Raw genomic sequence first — 16,174 nt, 5'->3', positions numbered from 1 at the left:
TATGGAGGAAAGGGCATGTTATCACTGACCTTATTTTAGAATTTTTCCATAAACAGAAAACAAATGTATAAAACCTGAAATTAGAGACAGAAGTCCCTTTTATAAGTTGATTTGATTAGCAGGATCTCAGACTTTCTTTTCTAGGATAGATATTATTTAAACTTAAGGAATGCCTGGGAGAAGAAACAAATTACCACCACTTCCCATCAAACGTGTTCTGCTTTACTCAAGTGTCACCCTTCAAAGTTGTCCAAATTCCAAAAGGATACAGGAGCAGAGAGAAAGCAACTTGGCCCGATTGTTTATTAACTTCACTAAACGCCGTCTTGCCAAAACATATTTTTGAGCAGTAGAGATTTTGTCCACCCCAGCTGGCATCACTGACTGACACAACTATGGCAAGAGAGAGAGAGAAAGATAAATAGACACAAAGGATTTAACACTGAGTAGCAAACTGGCAACAGATTATGAAAGTCAGGAAAACACTTGTAACATCCTTGTAATCCTTTATTTCTTGAGGAAGAAGCTCTTTTCCTTCATTCCCCCAAAACCCTGCTTCAGTCACTGGAAACCCCAGAAACCAAGTGCCATCCCAATCTACTCTCTGGGCAAATGCAAAAATGTTCCTTTAGGACCACATTTTGATTTCTTAGTCCATCTCATCAGCATAAATCATTCTGCATAGGTATCCCTCCCCATCCTGTAATCTGCTCATCTGTGCAAAGATGGATGGGAAAGTTGTATCCGTTTAACCTCTACAAATCATTTCTGCTGGCCAGTCAGGAGATGCAAATGAGGACCAGTCTCCTAGGGGTTGAACTAGCTTTTGAGGATGCCAATGAATTACATTTCCAATACAACTCACAGTACATCTCCATTCAGTACCTCCACAAAATTGAACCCAATACTTTTTGGATCTCAAATTAATTACAACCTTTGAGAATATTTAGTTCACCCTTCATCTGTGCTTGTATACTCTACAACCTCTAGTTGAATATAAAAGAGAAATAAGGATACAGATGTCAGTTCAATACTTATCTAAGGTATTTTCAAACCTAAAGAACCAGCAGAACCTGTTACCTCTTTTATTTCATCAGGTGGGAGCTGTTCCACGTTCTGTAGTTTGTTAACACTCTGACGATGGCTGTCATAATAACTGAAGAAATCATTAGCACTCTGTTTCAGCAGGAAGACAATAATGCCCAGCCCCGGCAGGCGCCAATACGGGACCACTGGTGTTTGCGTATCTAGAATAAATAACCAAATTAGAAACAACTTCTCAAAAGCCACCCAGAAATACACTTATCTTCTCTCGTCAGCAGCTTTGTCAAGGGTATGTATGCACCAGTAAATGCATCTTGGATTTGTTGCTTATGATTCTTCCAGCTGAGATTTCTATGACTGCATCTCTTGCTGACATACAGAAAGCCAACAATTAGTTATCAGCATTCAATTCTCTGTGTTTCCTTTTGTGATGAAACACTTTTATTTCTGCTGTTGTGCAGGGATCACACCCATTCTTTCTCCCTGCTAACTGGTGGCAGGAAAAAAAAAACCCAAGCACTTTACATTCTACTGCTATACATAAGGAAATTAGAACTGTAATGCACAGCATTATTTCAAACCACAACAGAAGCCCTACCGGTATGCTTTAATCACAGAAAATGCTTTCCCTCCTTGGAGCAGCAGCTGAGGGTTATTAAAAATGAAAATGCATGAGGTTATATCTACACTGCAATCCAAAGGTGTGATTGCAGCTTCTATAGACATATTTAAGCTAGCCATACATTAGCTACCTCCAATCCTGACAGCAGTGTAGCCATAGCAACACAGCATTCTGCGTGGGCTAAGAGACCTACCTAGGAACCTGGTAAATATGTGGTCAGCTAGCTTGCACTGATCTGTGCAGAGTCTGCCAGTCAGCCTTTTATCCCCTCAAGCTTTCCAGCACAGGTTCTATCAACAAGCATTTTTTCCATCATGCCAATTCAGGCCTCAAAAGGTCACAAAAGCAACATCTGTATACTAGCAGTAATTCAACATCTTTCAAAAGTGATGCTCCAGAGGGGAAAGGAGATTTCTTAAAAACCTTGTTCTAACTCCAAGTATAGACTAAACCAAAGAAAATAAGAGAAGTTGCTTACAATGACAACTAAGAGTAAATCTACACTTTAGTACAAGGCAGAGATCCCCAAGCTAGGTCTGAATAAGGGAACTCAGGTACCAAAAGCAATAAAGCTACATTTGCAATGCTAAGCCCAGGGTAATTAACCTTGCTGAGAACCAGGATATATTAAGCCTAGGCAGAGTGCAGTGCTAACACAGTTATACTGCTTCCAGTATTGAACTAGCTAGCCAAGAGCTACCTTGGATATCTATATGCAGTACTATATTATGTTGGATAGATATTCCCTTAAAGAAAAGAAAATAGTTTTTCCTCCTAACAGTGTTACAAACTATTTATTACCAGAATAAAATGAATTCATGCTCCTGGGGTTGGAGGTGCAACCTTCAACAAAACTAGGTGCCAGCTGCTTTGAAAAACTATTATCTGACTTCACTGAAAAAATTAACTGATTTGAGAGACAAGGTTCTTTGGGTAAATCTGATATCTTTTGTTAGACCAACTCAAACAGTTGGAAAAATTCTTTGCAAGCTTTCAGGCACAAAAACGCTTTGTCAGGCTGAGGAAGCATCTGCAGGTGGTCTATGCTCTTCCAGGAACCTTGTCTGCCTATTTCCTTAGGCTAACACAGCTACAACCCTGAAACATGAACTGATTTGAGATGCTTTCTCCAACAACATTAATCTCCTGTACCTGTATAGGGTAACCAACAGCTCACCTGCATCCCCAGAATTCAGCAACTACTAAACACCCTGAAAGAACTGTGATCCAAGACTTATGTATCCACCTCTACTCTTCATGGTTTGGGAGATAATCATGGGCGACTAGTACCATTCTTAACTGAGACAGCCAACACCTTTCAGTGAGGGCATCTTCTCTTCCTCTTGAAGTGTACAACTGTCCAGCGAACACTGAAGCAACATCCTCTGAATACATCTGTTGTCAGCTACAGCCCTGTGTCACACCTTCCACTTCTGAGCACACTTGTAAAGAAACCAGTGAAAGACCAGCTAACTATATGCTCATATAATCCAAGCTAGTATTCTAAACCCAACAGAAGCTCCATACTGACACTGGCAGATAATCTTGTTACTAGGCAGAAGACAGATATCCATCCTCACCCTTTTACAGCTCCCTGATGCATCTGGTACCATGATCATGAAATATTGTTTTCTTGCTGGGAGAAATGCCAGGGATCCATGGCAACACACTATAACGATCAGAGTCCTTCCTGATGGACAACATGCTCTATATAATATGATGAGATACTACACCTCCAGCACTAGACTCCTAATTTGCAGTCCTACAAGGATTGATTCTTACAAGTCCTTTTCAACATCCACATGCAGCCACAAAATAAACCATCCAGACAAGGACTCAAATACTAGCCATATGGAAACAACTCACAGCCCCTACCTCCCACTTTTACACATAGAAGAAAACAACTATCACCAATATGGCCCAATTTTCACATCAGAAGCTGAAGCTAAAACCCAGAGAAGACACACATGATACTCGTGAGAAGGGAGCACTTTGAATTCTCACCCATAGTACAGTCTCTTTGGTGGAAGCTGTACACTCACAGTGCACCCTCAGTCTATAGCTTAGAAATATTCCTGGACTCCTTGTTGAGGCTAAGCTGTCACACAGCAGTGTCCCAGAATAACACTTTCAGTCATCTCTGGTTGGCTGAAGGACTCTGCCACATCCTGGCAAATGATAATCTGGCCTTGCTTATTCATACTTTCTTCACATATAGCTGGACTGGAGCAGTGATATGCATGGGCATGATGGTTTCAGAAAGTCCAAATAAGACAGAACTCAGAAATTCTCCTCAGCAACACAGGCTATTACAGTAGTATCAAACCTGTCCTCTGCTGTCTGTCCTGGCTTTTCATAGAATGGCAAATCCAGTTCAAGATCTCAGTTCTTATTTTTAAGGCACTGCCTGGCCTTAGTATAGAGCAGGGGTGGACAAAATATGACCCACAGGCCAGATCTGGCTCATGGAGGGATTTTGTCCAGCCTACAGCACTTCTCTCTGTCCCAGGCGCAGTCCAGTCCATGGTGTGTCCTGCCTCCCCTGGGCACACAGTGGGGCTGGGATGGCTCAGCAGCTGGACTCCATTTCCTAGCAGCCCTAGCCCCATGGAGACCAGCCAGGACCTGGGCAGACAGGACCCAAGTCCCAGGCTGAGCACATGGCCCTGGCCCCAACCCCAGCTTCAGCCCATCCCGCACCGGAGGTTGGGGTTCATGCAATGCCTGCTCTGGACCTGGTTACCCAAGGCACAATAAACAGTGGTAGCAGTGGCGGCCAGGCAGAAGCTGCTGCTGGGTGTCAGGCAAAAGTGGGACTCAGCAGCGGGTGTAGCCACCCCCAACACCACTGCTGGACCTTTCTCACTGCAGCTGCCTGAATCCTGTGCTGACAATGCTCTAAGGCTCATCCCTGCTGCCACCATGGGGACCTGGGGTAACCCGGAGACAGTGCTGCTGGCAGCAACAGCGGCAGGGAGGAGCCAAAGGGCAGCACCAATGAAGGTTCCAGGCAGCCACAGCAAGAAGGGCCCCAAGACCAAATAATTGCCCATCCCTGGTCTAAAGATTAGACCAAGATTATCTATCCAAAAGATCACCTTAAGGTCCATGAAAAAAAAACTTCCTTTGGAATGACATAAGGAAGTAAACCATCACAAGCCTCACCACTTTCCACTCCAAATAAAGATGCAGTTCTTTGACACTGCTTCTTGAACATAAATATATTTTAAAATGTATTTATTTGAAAAACAAACTAAGCCCAACAAAAAATAACTCCTTGTAAAATAAGATGTTCTATTGCTAACGCTTCTTTCCACAGGAGGAGAGAAAGCAAACATAGAGGTTAGTTATGTTACTTAATGCATTCCTGGAAGGCACTTAAATATTACAGCACTAAACATGCTAGGAGAATCCTATGCAACAGGGGTTTTCAATCTTTTTTAACTAGTGTACACCTTCTGATGGTGGCAGCTGGACGCAGGGTTGGGAGGGGGTGATGTCTGCACGCAGCCACCGCCCCATGCCACTGCACCCTCCTTTTCCATGGCCAGTTGCACATGCACTTCCGTGGGCTGCTGACGGGTCTCGTGCCCGGCTAATCATGTGCCGCCTGTCAGCAGCCCATGGAGCCGCACATGTGACTGGCCGTGGGAAAGTGGTGCGCAGCAGCGGTGATGAGAGTGTAGCAAAACCCCCAGTTTCTTTTTTTATTTATTTTAAAATGCATTCCCTCCCCTTCCCCAATCATTTCTGACTTTTTCTCTCCCTCTCTTTTCCCTATAGATAAGTATAAGTGAGCTCAAACTTCAGATAAGCTTTGAACATTTTTATTTTGGTAGCAAGTTTTTGGGTTTGGATATCCTTTGTTTTCTATTGTATAATTATTAGGTTTGTATTAATTTTTACTGTTGTATATTGTATTATTATCATTTTCATATTGATTTTTATTGTTTCATATGAATAGTATATGGTTTAGGACTGTGTTTTTAAGTGAACCGAAGTCATGTCAAGCCTCCATCTTCTGTCCTCTGCCTGGGCATCCCATGTTGCAATAGTATGATTCATTGTACCCCTCCCATATAAATTAGTTCCCTGATGAATGAGAATGATTGAGAATCACTGAAATACAATGGTAGCAGGGCTCTACTGAATGGCCTGTAACAACCAGGCCATCACCTTACATTGATTCACCTCGGAACCACAGAACTCACCCAGGAACAGAGACAAGACCAGCACTTGAAAAACAAAAGACCCTGCAGAACCAGCAACTCTGTCATTGTACCCCACCATTACAGACACCCAAAACTGCATATCCTCGCATGGAGCACACATGCTCAGTACATCAGGGGCTGACCCTTGCCTGGGCATGCCTCCTGTCACTAGGGTCACACACGGTCTGACCCTATAAAAAAGGGCAGTGAAAACAGACCCAGTGAGAACGCCATTTCCATCCAGACCAGACCAGCTTCACATCACCTATCCACCCCAGAGGGCCTGTTGGCGACCCCCTCTGGACAACAGTGAGCTGAAGGAGACCCCGACTGGCCATCGAGGATCAACTTCCAGCCTGGGATAGGTAGATATTACCTGCACACCTCCTCCTACAATTTGGACTCTCTCTCTGTCTCTCTCCTCCTGGACTTCAGTGGACTTCAGCCCCTGCACCAAGCCTCTCTAACCCCTGCTGCTGCCATTGTGTGTGTGTGTGGGGGGGGTACAAGGGAACCAATTTGGCATTGTGTCACCATCTCCCCTGTTCAATAAAACCACTGTCATTTGCAACCCCGAGTTGGGTCATGTTTTACTGAATCCCAATCTCTTCATAGATTCATAGATGTTAGGGTCGGAAGGGACCTCAATAGATCATCGAGTCCGACCCCCTGCATAGGCAGGAAAGAGTGCTGGGTCTAGATGACCCCAGCTAGATGCCTATCTAACCTCCTCTTGAAGACCCCCAGGGTAGGGGAGAGCACCACCTCCCTTGGGAGCCCGTTCCAGACCTTGGCCACTCGAACTGTGAAGAAGTTCTTCCTAACGTCCAATCTAAATCTGCTCTCTGCTAGCTTGTGGCCATTATTTCTTGTAACCCCTGGGGGTGCCTTGGTGAACAAATTCTCACCAATACCCTTCTGTGCCCCTGTGATGAACTTATAGACAGCCACAAGGCCGCCCCTCAACCTTCTCTTGCGGAGGCTGAAAAGGTCCAGGTTCTCTAGTCTCTCCTCATAGGCCATGGTCTGCAAGCCCTTAACCATACGAGTGGCCCTTCTCTGGACCCTCTCCAGGTTATCCACATCCCTCTTGAAGTACGGCGCCCAGAACTGCACACAGTACTCCAACTGTGGTCTGACCAGAGCCCAAAAGAGGGGAAGTATCACCTCCTTGGATCAATTCGTCATGCTTCTGCTGATGTACGATAAAGTGCCACTGGCTTTTCTGATGGCTTCGTCACACTGCCGACTCATGTTCATCTTGGAGTCCACTAGGACTCCAAGGTCCCTTTCCACTTCCGTGCCACCCAGCAGGTCATTCCCTAGGCTGTAGGTATGCCTGACATTTTTCCTCCCTAGTTGCAGCACTTTGCATTTCTCCTTGTTGAATTGCATTCTGTTGTTTTCTGCCCACTTGTCCAACCTGTCCAGGTCTGCTTGCAGCTGTTCCCCACCCTCCGGCGTGTCCACTTCTCCCCATAGCTTTGTGTCATCTGCAAACTTGGACAGAGTACATTTCACTCCCTCATCCAAGTCACTGATGAAGACATTAAAGAGTATCGGTCCAAGGACTGAGCCTTGCGGGACCCCACTGCCCACACCCTTCCAGGTCGACACCGACCCATCTACCACGACTCTCTGGGTGCGACCCTCTAGCCAATTTTCCACCCACCGGACTGTGTAGTCATCCAAGTCACAGCCTCTTAACTTGTTCACCAGTATGGGGTGGGATACCGTAACGAAGGCCTTCCTGAAGTCTAAGTACACGACATCCACCCCCACTCCTGTGTCCAGGTGTTTCATAACCTGGTCATAAAAAGAGACTAGATTAGTCAGGCACAATCTGCCTGCTACAAACCCGTGCTGGTTTCCCCTCAGCATAATTTGTCCTGCCGGGCTCTCGCAAATGTAAGCCTTGATAATTTTTTCAAAGATTTTGCCGAGTGATGGCTCAGTGAAAGAGCTGCTGGTTTAGAAGGGAATAAGACCTGGTTCGAGTCTGCTACTAATGGGGTGTGTCTACACATGCTACTATGGTACTGTTGTTACTGCACCGTCATTCAGGACCTCCTTTTGGAAGTCCTAAAAGACAGTACAGCAACAGCCCATACTGCGCTGTGTGGAGTGCACACGGTTATTTTTAGGCACTATGTCGCCATAGTGATGCGCCATAATGAGAGAGCGCATTGCTACAGCGACATAGATGTAGCATCACAGTTTTTGCCCCTAGACACTGTGTTGCCATAGCGCATTGCTTCAGCTACATAGTGTCACGTGTAGACTCACCCGTGGGGTATTTACTCACTGCTCTTTACCCAACCAATGAACAACAAATACTGGGTGACAGTGACCACAAGCTGATCACCTTTACTATCCACCGCAAAGCTGACAAGTCAGTCAGCAATACAGAAGTCCTCAACTTCAGGAAAGCTGACTTTGACAAGCTCAGGAGGCTTGTTGTCAAGGCCCTAAGGGACCATGACTCAACAGAAAGAGGACTCCAAGAGGAGTGGTTGCTCCTCAAGTGAGCGATCCTGACAGCACAAGGGATGGCCATCCCATCTCAGAGGAAGAGTGACAAAAGGGCACAGCAACTCCCTTGGCTCAGCAGGGAACTTGAGGACCTCCTACGCCTAAAAAGAGAGACTTATAAAGGATGGAAGGCTAGAATAATCACTAAGAAGGAGTACTCAGCACTGGTCTGCACCTGCAGGACACCCAGGAAAAAGTCATTTTGCTTAATGGGTACTTTGCGTTGGTCTTTCATCAGCCCAAAGGGACTGCCCTGCCTAGCATGACATGGGACAGCCAGGGTGAGGACGTATTTATACCCAGCATCTGTGTAGACCTTATAAAGGAACAACTTGAGAGGCTGGACATCTTCAAGTCAGCTGGTCCTGACAGATGACACCCTAGAGTACTCAAGGAGCTGGCAGGTATCATAGCCCAACCATTGGCAAAAATATTTGAAAACTCGTGGCGCTCAGGTGCAGTACCTGAAGACTGGAAGAAGGCCAATGTGGTACCCATCTTCAAGAAAGCACAGAAAGTAGACCCTGGGAATTATAGGCCAATCAGTCGGCTTGACCTCAGTCCCCAGTAAGATTCTGGAGAAAATTATCAAAGAGCCTTCTGGATAAGCTGGCTGATGGCAACATCCTGAGGAACAGCCAGCACGGGTTTGTCACGGACAGGTCTTGCCTGACCAATCTCATCTCCTTCTATGACCAGGTGACATATCACCTGGACAAGGGAGAAGAGATTGACATCATATATCTGAACTTTTAAAAAGCCTTTGATCTGGTGTCCCATGACCTCATGGAAAAATTGGCCAACTGTGGCCTCGGCTACACCACAGTCCGATGGCTGGGAAATTGGCTCTGAGGTCAGACCTAGAGAGTAGTAGTCGATGGAAGTAAATCATTATGGCACTCCATGACCAGCGGTGTCCCCCAAGGCTCCGTCCTTGGACCGGTTCTCTTTAACATCTTTATCAACGATGTGGACACTGGTGTCAGAAGAACGATGTGAACATTGGTGGCGAACTGGCCAAGTTCGCCGATGACACTAAACTTTGGGGCATAGCGTCCACACCTGAGGATAGGCTAGTGATCCAGGCTGACCTGGATAAGCTTAGTAAGTGGACAGAGATAAACCTGATGTTCAATACTGAAAAATGAAAGGTACTCCACCTCAGGAAAAAAAACCCGCAGCATGCTTATACGCTCAGCAGTGCTACGCTCCCTAGCACCACAGCTGAAAGAGACTTGGGGGTCATGATTGACCACAAGATGAATAATAGTCACCAATGTGATGTCGCAGCTGGTAAAGCAAACAAAACTCTGGCTTGTATCCATAGATGCTTCTCAAGTATATCCCAGGATGTCATCCTCCCACTGTACTTGGCTTTGGTGAGGCCACAGCTGGAGTACTGCATCCAATTCCGGGCTCCACAATTCAAGAAGGCTGTCAAGAAACCTGAGAGAGTCCAGAGGAGAACCACGCGCATGATGAGAGGGCGAGAGAACAGACCCTACAATGAGAGGCTGAAAGCCATGGGACTCCTCAGCCTGGAAAAGCACAGGCTCAGGGGTGACCTGGTGGCTGCCCACAAGTACGTAATGGGTGTGGATCAGGATCTGGGGGAACATCTGTTCACCAGAGCACCCCAGGGGATAACAAGGACCAATGGTCAAACTCCTCCAAGACCATTTTAGGCTGGACATAAGGAAAAACTTCTTTAGTGTCCAAGCCCCCAAGGCCTGGAATAGTCTTCCTCCAGAAGTGGTGCAGGCACCTACTCTGGAATCATTCAGGAAAGGGTTGGAGGCTTATCTTGCTGGGATCCTTTGACCCTAGCTGACTTCCTGCCCCTGGGGCAGGGGGCTGGACTTGATGATCTCCAAGGTCCCTTCTATCCTAATGTCTATGAAATCTATGAAATCCAAGGTGCAAGGAGTAGCTTTCAGAGGAGGACTGGAAAGGGGACTGGATAATGCCAAACATGGCCTGGTGGTTAGAACACCAGGGAAGTCAGAGATGGAGGTCTGAACCCCTCTAGACATGGGGTAGTCTAGTACCTGGATATCCAGCTTTCTGGGCAAGCACCCTAACCACTTGGCCTTCTTCCTCATTGTTTTTTGGCCAAGCCATAATGTCAGGACTTAAGCTGAACAGGCAGCCTTTCCTGACTGGGGTGTAGCCTACTGAGCATACTCAGTATCCATGGGGATATTTACATGTCTACACCACACATGTAATAGGATTGTACATTGTACATAAATGCCAGAAATGGCAGGTTTGTAACTGGAAACCTCCCACATTGATGCATAAAATGAAACAGAATTCTGCCCCAAAAGTTCATGATGAGAGAGAGAGAGAGAAAAATCACCTCTGGATCCAACCTAAAAAGTACTTGGATGTGTGCCATAACAGAAAATTTCACAAGGAAATAAAAATGTCTGACCCTATGTCAGAGTGCTACCTTAGAAATGAAAAATGAAGAAAATCTGTTGTATTATATTAAGTGTTATCATGGTCAGAACATTTTAAACAAAAAATTCAGAAGACAGACTAGAAAATTGTCATACATCCCAGACAGTTTCCCTAACCATCAAGTTACTGTGTGGTCTCTCTTTCTTGCTCCCTTCCTAAAAACACTGAAAGGTCTCATCTTCCTGGAACACGCTTTTCAAAACCTCAAAAACTTTGGCCACATAGAATTGTTTTATGGACCGCTCCTGTTAAGTGGTTTATTCTCGCCTCATACCCAGCCAATACAATATTGTTCCTTACACTGTTCCTTCACCGTTCTGTTCAGCCTAGTTTTAAGCAGCTCCGACAAAGGGGTTTACGAGGCAGAAACAGTAACAGAGGGTAACTGTTCATTTCACAATATCTTCACTCACACTACATTTTTGCTGCCATATATTTACTGATGCAAAGCAGAATCCTTCCTTATCTTAAATTCCAGCCCCATTCTCTCTTTCTCAATTCCAGCCCCCGCCCCTCTCCACTAGTTTCCCGATCTCCTCTCAATTCCTGCTGCCTTTTCCCTGCGACTATCTGCTGCCTCTGTCTCTTCTGCTGCTTTTCCTGTAATTTTCTGCTGTCCCCCTGCTTCACACACTCCTACTGCCTTTTCCCTGTGACTTTCTGCTGCATTTCTGTTTTCCTGCTGCCTTTCAGTCTCTCCTGCTGCTCTGTCTGTGATTTTCTGCTGTCCGTCTCTGTTTTCAGGCTTCCCCCCCCCTGCAGCTTCCCAGACTTCTCTAGCTGCCCCGGAGCCATCCTCTGGCTCCCCCACACCCAGAGCCTCTCTTTAACACCCACACTTTCCCTTTAGTCCCATTTTTCCCTCTCTCCATCTACCTTTTCAGCTTCCCCCTAGCTCTGGCTCCAGACCCAGCCTCTGTGCCGGCATGCTTCCCTGTTCTGCAGGCTTTGGGCGTTGTCTTTTAATGTGGTATGTGTGTGAATTAGTGAATACATATATAGAGATATCACTGTGTGTGTGGTATATGAATTAGTAATCCACGTATGTGTATTGGATATGCAGGTGTTGGCAACTGGTAACTGATTCCGTCTAAATCTGGTGTGTGTGTAGCATGTATGGGCTTAAACTGGTGATAGGTGTGCATGAACCTAGACTAATTATTTTGAACGTGTGTGGTGTGTGTATCTGAGCTGCTAGTGTGCAGATGTATGCCTAGTAGGGGTGTATGCACCTAGTGAGAGTATGTGTGCTTAACTGATTTTTATGTGTGCATGTGCAATTGTACACCACACCCTCCTGTATAACAGCGCAATATTGAGATCCTGAGCATTGGCCTGACCCCTCAAGGCAACACGAGGTGGTGGGTGGCAGCAGTATCTGTCACTGCATGCAAGGTTCCCTCCTCCCCTGCATCCAGCCAGCAGGTCAGCACCTGTGTAGCCTGCAGAGGGGCATCGCTGCCCTTGCTCCCCAGCCCTGCTCCTGGGAGGCAGTGGCACGGGGTGGTGGATGGCAGCAGTGGCTGCCACGTGCAAGTATCCCCACCCCACATCCATCCACAGAGAGGTGCCTCCTCGCTGTCAACTACTGGCCGAGGGCAGCAGCCCGGCAGCCAATCAGGAGAGTGAGTTGGGGTAGGGGGTGGGAAGGCGCCACAGTGTGCTTCATAGGGCCAGCGGTGCCTGGCAGGTCCCTCCTCTTCCCCCTCCCCCAGGTACGAGTGGACATGGGGGGAATGCCCTGAGGCATGCTCTGTCCCTGCCTGCCCATGCATACCCCCTAGGACCTTTCCAATTATCCCTAGGGGTATGTGTACCCCCAGTTTACAACCCGTGCTATACAGAATAGAGAAGTGCACTATTTTAACATTTTTTACTATTAAAATTTGTAGGACCACACAGCACTTTGCAGCAATTTGGCACAGCAGGAATCTCCAGTAAAGAAAAAAAATGCTGCATGTTTTGTAAATGACATGTAGTATTTGCTATCAACCAACTTTTAACAATTCAGTCCCAGACACACACCAATGATATAAACCACAGACTCACCTTGGCGTGGTCCATCTCGGTTAGTTGACTCTGATAGGCTAGGAGTGAACAGACAAATGGTGTGCTGAAAGGTGGGGGCACACTGTAACATAAGCGACTGGCAGTTTTCCATTACATTAGCACAGATCTACAGGAAAAGGAACAGAACAAGTCAACTACAAGATAACACTCAGGAAATACATAGTACATGATAATCCCTATATTTAGAGCTCTTCAAATCACTAGCATGATGATTCCAGATGCCTGGAAATCAGCATTGTCAAGTATCTCAATCATGGGCTGAAGACTTCAGCAATGCTAAGAACCTGAAACCTTCACTTTTCCTCACCTGTTGCATGGCCAACTCAATCTCATCCTTCTTGCTCACTCTGTCTCCCTCTGCATTATCATCTTGCAGTTTGAACTGACGTAGTCTGTCTGAACCACCAAACCGACTGAGAAGTCCCAAACACTGGCGCTAATACAGGATGTAAATACTTTGGTTAGTGTCTCATTGAAGGGGTTAAATGGTTCTTTTGATATATGAATGTAAGAAAAATGATACATCAACATTAATATTAATTCTAAAGATTGTATTAAGTCTTTCCTCATAAACAGCACAAACAGGACACTTACCTTATTTACTTAAATCTGAAGATGAGGTTTCCCTGCCCAAATTGGCATAGGGGAAAAAAAGCCCCTCCTCCTAGATGCTAAGCAGGTGGCTGCTGCAACTGACTCTGGCCCTGAGCCTAGATCAGGGCCAGAGTCAGACCCACAGCAGCTGCCTGCCCCACCCCCCTATGCTCTAAATTATTGTCAGGGGCAGCTGGGCTCCAGTTTGGGCTGAATTCCCTCCTGAGCAAGGAGTACAGGGAAACTCCATCCTCTCACCAGCTAATCTATAGCACTGCCACTGCTGCATGGCCTAGCAAGGGCTGCACTTCCATGTCCCATTCCCATGACCTAGCAGGGACAGAGTCCAAGCAGGATCTGCTGGCAAAGGTGGTGGGAGGGGAGAGAGGGGAGGTCAGCAATTGGCAGAGATTGTGGGGAATGGAGGGAAGGGACAGAGACTGCTGGAACTGGATTGTGGTAAAGGGACAGAGACTATGAGGAGCTGGGGGTAGAAGGGATGCAAGGAGCAGGGTGGAGCAGGAAGGCTGCAGGGGGAAATAGTTGGGCACTGGGCAAGGGGGTACCTGACCCCCCCAGCCACTGCTTTCCCTAATGTAGGGCGGGGTGGGGCATATTTAAGACAACCCTCCCATACTTAGATTCTAAACCTAGAAAATTATAACAAATTTGTAACATTTTCCATATATAGAATCTAATTATTAGAGATTGTCTTAGATTTCAGTAAATATGGTTGCTCAGCCAAGATGGTGATGGCTCCTGGCATATGCAGTAGCAGAACTTTAGGCATCTATGTAACTTTACAAGCAAAACCTTAGACAAATAAGCAGTGGGAGGTGGTGGCTGTAGATAGGTCAACTCAATTTAGGAGACTACATTCAGCTTAAGTTCCACTATAGATATCTAGTATGTTTTTTTGTTTGTTTTCAAGCTAGCCTTTATTTTCATCAATGCTGCAGTAATTGTTTATAGCTTGCAAGCCTCCTTGTAGTTGATTTGTGGAGAGGCAATGATCAGGGCTTCCAGAGAGCACATCTTCCTTTTCCACCCAAGACATTTAGTCTCATGGCTTCTTTATACAAATTAAGCTAAAAAGAAGTAATTCCCACTGCTAAGAGTAGGAACAAAAAGACAACAAGGCTTCAGAGTAGAACACTGGGCAAGTCAAGCAGAGGGATAAAATGGATTGCTATGGATTCTGATCAGGACCTGCTGTCTGTACTTCAGATCCAGCTTCTTCATCAGGGTTATGCTTTACAGGAAAGAGGAAAGAAATAAGCCATTGGTGGGTCAGATACCTTAGCCTATGGAACTAGGGAAGTCCCTGTGTGCTTTAAGTGATAGCAGAAAAATTCTGAATTACTTTATTTTGGTGATAGCATCAAATCCCAGTCCACTTTCTAGTAGACAAGTCCTAGACAACTGTGTAGGCTAAGCTGTAAAACAAATGTATTTAACAGAACTTGTGTTTTGCCAAAGGCTGCAATTCCTGTTTGTTTTTTTTTTAAAGAGTCCTATTCTTGATTAGTGTTATACATGCCTTTTTTATAAGGCAGCTCTTACTAATTACGGTACAAAATTAGGATGATACTCTCACTTAAACATGCAATTCCAAAGAAAAAAGAGAAGCTGAATATAAAATTCAATTACCTGAAATCGTCCTATATGCCCTTGTAGCTCCATCTGCGTCCCTTCATTAGTATCTATATCCAATTCACCCAGCACACCTAATATAGTAGGTATGAGAGGATAAAAATAAGTGCTTTTAATTAAAACAAATGCTCCTGGTTTTAATATATATTTTTAAATACTAAAGCTAGTCAGAAAAAAAATCCATGAAAATGAAATTGACAAACCTTTGCACATTTTTGTGAAGAAAGTATTTTGATCTCTCTGCAACCACTACATGTATGAATATGTCATTAGATCACTTGCCGAGTGGTACCATATGGATTTTTGGAATGGATTTTAACACTTAGGAAAAAGTCTTGTCACAGAACAAGCAGTTGTTGTGCAACTCTTTCCATAGAACAAAGCTAAATTAATTTGAACTTTAGTCATCACCTACATACAACTCCTCTTCTTTCCTATTCTAGTCAGAGGTCTTTCTTCAGTAAACAAAGACAAAACACAATGTGGTGATTTTGTGAGAATAGAAATATCCAGTAGGTTTCTAGATGAGACACCACAGCCAGTACAGTATGAAACAGTTTTTATAGAAGGTACATCCCAAGGGAAGCTCTACCCCAGAAAAGGTTAGAGCACTAATCTAACCTACTAATCCACAGAGCTTGCCCCAGGGAGGTTTTTTTGTAATAAGTACAAATGTACAAAATGTTAAATATTACAAAATAGGAAATAGATTCACAGATGCTAGGGTCGGAAGGGACCTCAACAGATCATTGAGTCCAACCCCCTGCCTAGGCATGGAAGAGTGCTGGGGTCAGATGACCCCAGCTAGATGCCTATCGGAAGCCCATTCCAGATTTTGGCCACCCTTACCATGAAGAAGCTTTTCCTGATATCTAGTCTAAATCTGCTCTGTCAGTTTGTGACCATTGTTCCTTGTTACCCCAAGTGGCGCCCTGGTGAACACAGCATCTCCGATCCCTTGCTGTGTCCCCCTAATGAATTTGTA

The 16,174-nt window shown here is 45.4% G+C and overlaps 1 protein-coding gene across 1 annotated transcript in view; it reads right to left on the bottom strand.

Moving 5' to 3' along the window:
- Positions 1-16,174, bottom strand: part of NUP205 (nucleoporin 205) — a 93,844-nt gene that overhangs the window by 4,487 nt on the left and 73,183 nt on the right. The window contains exons 36-40 of the mRNA XM_006261162.4: positions 15,187-15,263; positions 13,250-13,378; positions 12,922-13,048; positions 1,081-1,247; positions 270-393 (exon numbers count right to left, since the gene is read on the bottom strand). Coding sequence (XP_006261224.3) covers positions 270-393; positions 1,081-1,247; positions 12,922-13,048; positions 13,250-13,378; positions 15,187-15,263 — 624 coding nt within the window. The remainder of the gene's footprint in view (positions 1-269; positions 394-1,080; positions 1,248-12,921; positions 13,049-13,249; positions 13,379-15,186; positions 15,264-16,174) is intronic.

This window comes from Alligator mississippiensis, chromosome 4, assembly GCF_030867095.1.
Source record: "Alligator mississippiensis isolate rAllMis1 chromosome 4, rAllMis1, whole genome shotgun sequence".
NCBI lineage: Eukaryota > Metazoa > Chordata > Crocodylia > Alligatoridae > Alligator > Alligator mississippiensis.
Note: the sequence above shows the minus strand (reverse complement) of the source record. Positions and strands in the feature narration are given on the sequence as shown.